Source organism: Pteropus alecto, unplaced genomic scaffold (assembly GCF_000325575.1).
Source record: "Pteropus alecto unplaced genomic scaffold, ASM32557v1 scaffold115, whole genome shotgun sequence".
In the NCBI taxonomy this organism is placed as follows: Eukaryota; Metazoa; Chordata; class Mammalia; order Chiroptera; family Pteropodidae; genus Pteropus; species Pteropus alecto.
The window spans coordinates 529,959-538,716 of record NW_006436814.1 but is presented as its reverse complement, the minus strand read 5'-3'; the positions used below and the strand labels follow the sequence as shown (position 1 = coordinate 538,716).

General features: G+C 33.2%; 1 protein-coding gene across 9 annotated transcripts in view; it reads left to right on the top strand.

Annotated features, from left to right (window-relative positions):
- CEP170 (centrosomal protein 170) overlaps window positions 1–8,758 on the top strand; it is a 119,874-nt gene that overhangs the window by 95,028 nt on the left and 16,088 nt on the right. For 7 of the 9 annotated variants that reach the window (XM_006914255.3, XM_006914257.3, XM_006914253.3 and 4 more), the window contains one exon: window positions 501–735. In XM_006914255.3, coding sequence (XP_006914317.1) covers window positions 501–735 — 235 coding nt within the window. The remainder of the gene's footprint in view (window positions 1–500; window positions 736–8,758) is intronic. The other 2 variants (XM_015591273.2, XM_015591274.2) reach the window with 1 other exon arrangement.

Sequence of the window (8,758 nt, the reverse complement as noted above, 5' to 3'; positions counted from 1 at the left end):
ATGCACATTTGTATGTTGGGAAAAGAGGGTTTTTACCATCTCTATGTTGAAAGTCCATGTGGCATGAGGAAATCTTTTCCCTTATTTATTTTTATTTTTGTTGTTGTTATTGTTGCTGTCATTTAAGGAAAAAAATCCATATCTTCACTCAAATGAGAAAGTTTTGCAATTAAAAAGTACCTGAGTTAAAACATGTATTAATAGAGAGCTTGCTTAGTTGTTCACCATTAGTGAATTTTCATCTGAATGTTTATTCACCATACTATGGAAAACATGGTCTTTTGATTATTTTAAATTATTCATTGTTTTTAATTCACCAAACTGTAATGTTTCTATCTATAAGGACTAGTAGACTTATGGTTTTTGTGAGGTATGTGTATGTCAGTTATTGAAAATTGTGTTGTATGTGCTCTCATGGTGTTTTTGAAATCATGATTTTTACTTGATCTCCTCTAAAAGATAACATAATAATTCTTTTTTTAATAATTAAACTAATTTAGTAAATTCAAGATGGAGGCGCTTTCCTACTGATTATGCTTCCACCTCAGAAGATGAATTTGGATCAAACCGTAATTCCCCTAAACATACCCGTCTACGTACTTCTCCAGCCCTGAAAACCGCTCGGTTGCAGAGCTCTGGGTCAGCAATGCCAACTAGCTCTTCGTTCAAGCACCGGATAAAGGAGCAGGAAGACTACATCCGAGACTGGACTGCTCATCGGGAAGAGATAGCCAGGTTGGTTTTAACAGATAATCTTTAAGAGTTGAATTTTTTTTGCCAACATTTCAACTTGATAACAAGTTTAGCTTTGACTTGGTTTGTACTAATAGACCAAGTAATGAAATCTACTGGTAACTGTGAAACTAGTTTTGTTGGAAATATTATTCTCCATCCATTATTTTTTTTTTTTTTGGTATTTTTAATGACAGCACCACTGACATTATAGAGTCAATTATTTTGGTTACCTTTTTTATTTCTAGCAGATGAGTTAATATAATTTTAAAAAGGTAGTATCAGCTCTACATAATTAAGAATTATGCAGCTAAATTTTTTATTACTTTTGTTTTTACCTTTCAAAGAGGTAGTAGTATACTCTGGGGAGAATTAGAGCATGTAGATTTTTACTCAAAGTTTTATGAGTTAAGCATAGTTCAGCCCTTCAATAATTAAAATATGATTACCTTGAAAATTAAATAAATTTGCTTATTATAACCTTTAGGTTATGTAATAAAAATAAAATTAATGCTATGGATGTGATTTTTAATTGATAACTTACTATGGTTGAACATTAAAGAGCAGCTATAATCAAACAGATGCTATAGTAGTAAATTATAACTTTTTAAAACGTTCGTAAGATATTAAATTTTATTGTAGCATACCATATGTTACCTAAACATTTTCACTATGTACATGGTAAATTCATTTCTGTCTTTAGTTTAAGACCCCAATTCGAAGTTTCACACTTGGCAACATTATTAAAGAATTATATATAATAGTCCATAGATGCTTTTAAAAAAAACAAAAAACAGTAAACTTTTAATATAATTTAGTAGTGTTTACCTTTTTTTCTTTATTCCGTTGACTTCTATGAATTGTTTTTTCTAGCTCATTAGTTTATTGCTTAGTCTTTTTTGTTTTTAATGACTGTTTACTTCTAATTGCTTTTAATTGCTTGTAATTCTTAAGGGAACATGCCCTTCTAATCTCATTGCGTTGCTTAAACATTTTTGTTTTACCATATAAGTAGCATTTTTATTAGAATAATTATTGAAGCATGGTAAACTAATTCTAGTTACAGGAAGGGCATGAATTATTACGGACCCACAGAACGCCTGTGGTGAAAGAATCTTGACACATTTCTTATTCTTGTGAACACAGCTGGCAACAGCAGGCTTTGTCTCCCTTTTTTCCCTTCCCATGGAGATGTCCCACTGCACAAGTGCATCTGGTATCTGAGGGACAGAGAGTGTCTGTCTGGTTCCTTTTAGGAGGCCTCCCCCCTCAAGCTCTCTTCTCCAAACCAGAAGGACTACACACCTACTTCCAGGCCAAACCCACTTCCCTGCCCCTAAATAGGAAAGAGCTATTCTATAAAGAGGAAAGTGAATAGGAACTGTATATTACATTCTCATGTGATTCCATTTTGTTGTTATATGTACATTTTATTACTATTATCTACGTGTATTCTATTATCTAGAGCAGGATTCTAGTGCCAGGCCATTTAACCTCTACTGATTTTATGGCTTTTCCCTGTAGTTTGTCAGTAGCGATGTGCTATGAAACATGACTTTGGATTTTAATTTTCCAAGTTTGTGGAAGATGGATAAAAGTATGGAAGGAAAGTTAATGTTGATATTTAACGTTTCCATAGGACACTTGTAAGTTTGCTTAGCATGAGGAAATTTATTTTCAAATAACTGTGAATCACACACTAAATAGAATGTGAGAAGTAGTTTTATTTCTTTAAACAGACTACCACTGTCACTTAAAACTCACGTGCTGAAAGCATTACTTATTGAAGAGTAATGACTAAAGAGACTTTTATTTGAAAAGCATAATAGTGATTTTAATTTATTACAAAATGTTTTATGCTTATAAAACATTTACGTTATACCTTTTTTTTTTTAAGAATTCAGGGGTATATCACTTACCTAACACTTTGTAAATCTGTACATAGTAGTTATTTACTTGCATTTAAACTTAAAGCACAAAAACAAGGTCCATTTGAAATATAAAGTGTGTAAGCAAAATATATTTGGTTTTGCAGTATGAAGAGGGAACTTTCACCATGTACCCCTGATACGTATGCTTTTGGTAGATCCTGCCTCAGTTTCTCTATATAACATAGATAACAGATTTCCTTCTAGTAGAAATTTGATAGTTTTATGAACTTTAGGGTAAGCACATACCACTGTAACATTAAATTTTTTAGGAGAGCATTCTAGTTAACAGAATGTTTTATTTCGAGGTTTAACAACCAGTCCATTATAGCTGTGTTACACAAGAGCATTAAACAATAAAAGGCAATGCCATATTTTAACCTATTGTTCACTGAAGGTATTATTTGCAAAGGTAGTAAGGTCTTGCTTTAACACCTCCGCACTTTTGGATCATATTTACATATGGATAAGTTCTTTTTATATTTCGTATTCAGACATACCTTGGAATATTGCGGGTTGGCTTCTAGACGACTGCAATAAAGCAAGTGTTGCAGTAAAGCGCATAATAATCTTGTGCCGATGAAGGGTCTTGCCTTGAATTTGTAAAAAACACGGTAACTGAAGCACAATAAAGCGAAGCGCAATAAAGCGAGATATGCTATGTGGGCACGTAGTCCCCATCCACTCAACAGCAGGTCCTTAAACACCTCCCATGAGCACAGCACGGTGTTTAGCCTGAGTGGACTGAAGGTGATGTAAACGTGGATGCCCTCAGAGAGTTCAAGGTCAAGGGAGGGAAGCAAAAGTGTGTGTTACTGATAGAAAGCAGAGCTATGTAAGAGGTTTGAAAAGGTGCAGAATTTGGCTCCAATATAAGATGCGAAGGTAGGTAGTTAATTGATGACCAAACTGAAGGCAGTGCAAACTCAGGTAAATAATGGGAGATTTTGAATGCCAGCTAAGGAGTGTGCATGGTATTGTATATGCATCAAAGATTTTTTTAACATGAAGGTAACTTCAGATCTAAATTTAAAGAGTAACTCTGAAGTCATTGTGTATAATCGTTTCAGAGAGAGGAGAGCCTAGAGATAGCCTAGTTACCTAGTCCAAACCTGAAGTGCAAGGTATTAAAGACCTGAGATAGGATAGTGTTAGAGAACGAGAGAATGAGAGAGATGGAAATGGATGTAATGTTTGACAGCATTAGATGATTGCCAGAATAGTAAGACAGAATTAAGAATGAGTTCATTGTTTTTCAAATCGGATATTGGTAAGATTAAAGAACATGAAAAGAAAAGAGAAATTTTATTTTGGACATGCTGACTTTAAGGTACTTACGGGTGAACCACATGAAAAATTCTAGAAGACATTTGAACTGTGGCTCTGAAACACAGGAAGTTGAAGAGAGCTAGAATCATAGTTGTAGAAGTCTCACAAAGAGAAAGCAGTTGAAGCTGTACTTGTAGATATTGCCAGGACATGATGGTGAGTGAACTGAGAATATTGCTGAAGTCTGAGGAATAACCTCAAGTATAGGAATGCAGTATAGGCAAATGGCCGAGATCATGGACTCTGAAGTCAGACCTTATAGATTCAAACCCCACTCTGCCACAAGGTCTGTGTGATCTTGGGCAAGTTCAGCATCTGTTCTAGTGATCTCATATGTCAAATGAACATTCTGCTGCCATCTTCAGAGAGTTGGCTAATTGACGCCCATACATAATCTAGTGCTTGACAGTTATAAATAAATGTTAGTTATATTTGAGTGAGATGCAAAGAAAACAGTAGAGAGTATACTCAGATACGTTTATATTTAGAACTTTTTCGTGAACTTTCAATTTTCTGTACATCTCATAATTTAAGTTTATTAGACTCCAGACATCAATAGGAGTTTCTTATAATTTATAAAACACTTTATTAGACTTTACCTTATTTGTACCTAAGAATGTCAACCAACGTTTTGTTCAAATTTTCAATCCAAACAGTTATTTTTAAATGTTCTTTCGTCCTGACAATAATAACACTGGTGTATAAGTGTTCTGGATTTTTAAAATATTGAAATGATTGTTAAATAAATGTGTCACAGGATGCTCATCAATCCTATTCCCTGATTTGATTAACCCCAAAATAAAGTCATCTGACAAGATGAGAAAAAAAGGCTTTTGTTATTACTAAATCTTTTACTCATAATATTTTTATAAGTGAAATTTAAATAGAATATTGAGCAAATATATTTTAAAACAGTTAAAAATAGAACTGTAGTTTATATTTTTCCAGCCTAAAATATTTGCAATCAAGATTATGAATGTGTGCTAATCGCAACAGTAAAAACCCAAATTTGTTGTAATTTTAATACGTTACTAAAAATTTTTTGTTTTGTTTTGTTTTTGTTGTTGGTAAAAGCCAGTTTAATTTTGTGGCCAGAATTAAGTACTGTAGGCTGCCTTATAGTCTATAAAGTAATATAATGAAACATTTATGTATTACAATCTATTTTAATTTTAAAAAGTCTTTTAATCGTGATATAATTCAAGGATATACTACATTTGGGAGTGTGGGTGGAGGTCACATTTGAAAATTCTGAAGTATTTTTTGTTTTGGAGAAAAGACTATAGAGGTAGTAATTACTTTATCTAAGAATAAGGTATATCTGCTATAACAGTTTTAAGACCTAATTTATTGGTTCAAAATAACTAAAGTCTAGGTCTACCCTGTTTCTGTTATTCTGTTGGACAAGGCCAGCTTCACACAGCAAGAGACACCTGCCCACAAGTTCGAATGACAATTACTCTTCAGTTTCTGTTTAGTTTTTCAACATTCCCTAGCACTCTGTTACACTTTCATTATATTCTCTGGCCAACGGTACCCTATGATCTTCTCTGAATTTGGCCTATCTCAGATATGCTCACTGATTAACAAACAGAACTTTTCCTGTCAGATGACTTCAGACCATCTTCTTCTAACTTGCAGACTTTGTGTCTCTGGTGGAAATGGAGTGTGGTTTTTTTAATTTAATTTTTCTCATTCATTTAGGAAATGTTATCGATTGCCAGCAGTGTATTAAGTCCTTCAGAGTTATCTTCCTACCATTGCCTCTTTATTTACGACTTGCTCAATTTATTCGAGGCATATTCATAAGCCCAGTTTTAAGAATCTTTCTACATTTCACCAAATACAACTTGCCTGCGGTGCTAAGCTAGCGTTTACATTAGTTTCATTGACAATGATGAGAGGTACCTTTTTTCTTTATAATTAAATTCCTGCCTCTTTTAAGGCCAGAAGTAGATTTTGTGTACTTTATTCTTCTCTTTGAACTTCCCCTTAAATCGCTCTGGCTGCCCAAGAGAAGCCTCCAGTTCCAGCTCTTCACCGCCCCCCAGCCAGTCTTTGTGGCGCAGATCATCTGTTTGTCCCAATTCTCTGTGCTTTCATTGATTTCCCACAAGAGGTGTGGTTTACCATAATTCTTTCATTAAGGTTTTGCAATATTGGATCAAAATGCCACTAACATGTAATAAATGTAACTGACAGTTTCCACCAAAAGAAGAGGAAGATCTTTCCTTGTCAGTAGAAGCTTTTTTGCGAGCATTCGCTGTGGTCCATACTTAGAGCAGATACATGAGTTACTCTTTAAGTCTGTGGAGAGTTTGACGACTTCTGATTCTGTCTTACTGTGTCAAATTCAACATAAGCTTTTCTGGAATGACCTTTAAATGTCTCTTCTTCTTAAACTAATCTTATATTTTATCACTCCGTCATTTAAAAACCAGGCTAAATTGTTGAAAACTAAGTAATTAAAGTTATAGTTATGATCTCTCATTCATTATTAAAGTAACAGGAGGATTCTAAAGCTAGCATACTTAATTGGTAGCTTACAGTCCCTTTTTTCCAGTAAGATCAAAGGTAATCTCATTGCAATGGTATATAGATGTACACACACACACACACACACACACACGCACACACTTTGGAACTCGGCTTACCGATAAAAACTCTTGAAAGTTAATATGCTATTGAAAACATTAAGATTTTATTCTTTTATATGTAATTTAAAACCTATTTTAGTATATGTGCTGCCAAAGCGAACAAGTAATTTAAAACCTAAAAAAGTGTTTACGCTGGCAGTTTAAATCAATAGTCTGATAATTTGTTTCTTCACAGATACTAGATTATACTTGCAAATATTGCATATGTAATAATGCAAGGACTCTAATTTTCAATATTTCTTTTTAAATTTCTAGTATATCAAAGGCTATTATTAATACATTTTCTCTGTTTTTAACCCTTCGGTGAAAAAATAATTTTAATTGATTTAAATGAGAAAGAGTGACATTACCTGAGATAGTTTACGTAAGAAAATCACAAACTTCGTAAAGTATGTCCTGTGTATCATCCCACCTTTTTACAAACAACACGTATTCATTTCTACAAAATTTTTTAAATTGGATTATTGGTTCTGACATTCATGAAGATAAAATAAAACTAGTACCAATGTTACAGAACTTACTTAACGTTTAATCTATATCTGCTTCCTTTGGGACTATTGTCTTATTCATACTTTGTAATAAAATTAAACGTGAAAATTGTCTATTAGTTTTTTCAAATTTGAAGGCTTGAGTTTTTATTGGTATTGTAAATGAAACAGATGGATTGCAAAACTCCAAATAAAATGTTTCATTTCAGAATTTCTTCTAGCAGCTTTAATAGGGGTAAAGATTGAGAATAAGAACAGGAGTTAGAAGATTGGAGTTTAGAGAAAGCACAGATACAAGAGATGTAAAAAATGCATTATTATAAAATATTTCAATTAGTATGATTTAGAAGCATTGCAGAATTAATTTTTAAGCTCAGATTTAATATGAATAGCTCCATACCCTATATTGAATCATAAATCTGCTATTTCAACTTGAAGATAGTCATAACTTTTTTCTTGGTAATTTTGTCTTTTAGAATTTCTAATACTAGTTTTAATAGATGCTGAGATTTTTAAGCATTGTGGAAGAGTTGTTCGTTTTAGTACAATTTTTACTGTTTAACCTGTTGCGATTGCTGTGATGTTTTTTTTTTCCTAATTGATACTGCTTTCTACAAATATCAAACTTCATTGCTTAAATGTCTGCATAAAACACTTTGAAGAAAAAATAGATGATAGCTGATGATTTTTTTGAATCTCATTAAACTTGGTTATTCAGTTTCTCATCCTAGTTCATTATTTCAGGAAATTGCAAGAATTGAATATGTTGTCTAAGAGAACACTTTAAACTCCTTCTCAAAAGAATTACATCGACAGTTAACAAGTTTTTAAAAATTGTGGAATGATAATGCGAGGTGTAGCAGGACATAAGATCTAGTTACGCCACTGCTATTTGTGACCTTAACCAGAAACTGGTCACGTAACCTCTCCCAAGCTTCATTTTCTTCATCTGTAAAACCAAGGTGATAAATACCTCTCTTACAGGTGGTTGTGAGAATTAAATGAGTCGATGAATATAAAGCTTATGTATAATGGTGTTGATTATTATAAAGCATATGTATAATGATGTTGATTATATAATCATATAATGAGTTTGCTTATAATATAATGATGCTCATTACATTATTCTAAGCTTATTAGGACAGGGAGCCAGTCTGGTACTTCACCGCTGTAGCCCTGAGTGCCTAGCACTGTGCCTGGCATGTAAGGGATCAGTAAATATTTGTGTTGATAAATAAAAAAGTAATTAACCACAGATTGCCTCTGTTGGGCCATGGGCCTCAACTTAGCTTCTCTTTTTAAATTTTTAGTTAAGTTTTTCTGCAGTTGCTTCATTCCTTTCAAGCTCACATTTGCATAGGTTAAAAACGCTAGACTTTGGATTTTAAAGTGTTACGAGCTTTCACCTGTACTTTTAGAATGTTCTGTCATTCTAAAACCTTCCCTGTGGAGGTAGCCAAGTGAGTTCATGTGCAGAGGATGCATAACTTAGGGAACTTCCAAGTCTCACTGAATCAAAGTAAGAAGGATCAGTAAAGGAAAAAAAATCTGATTTCTCCTTTGATTATCACTGATAACAGTTGTTTAGTTCTTCATTCCATGTGGCTGATGACACAAATAAATG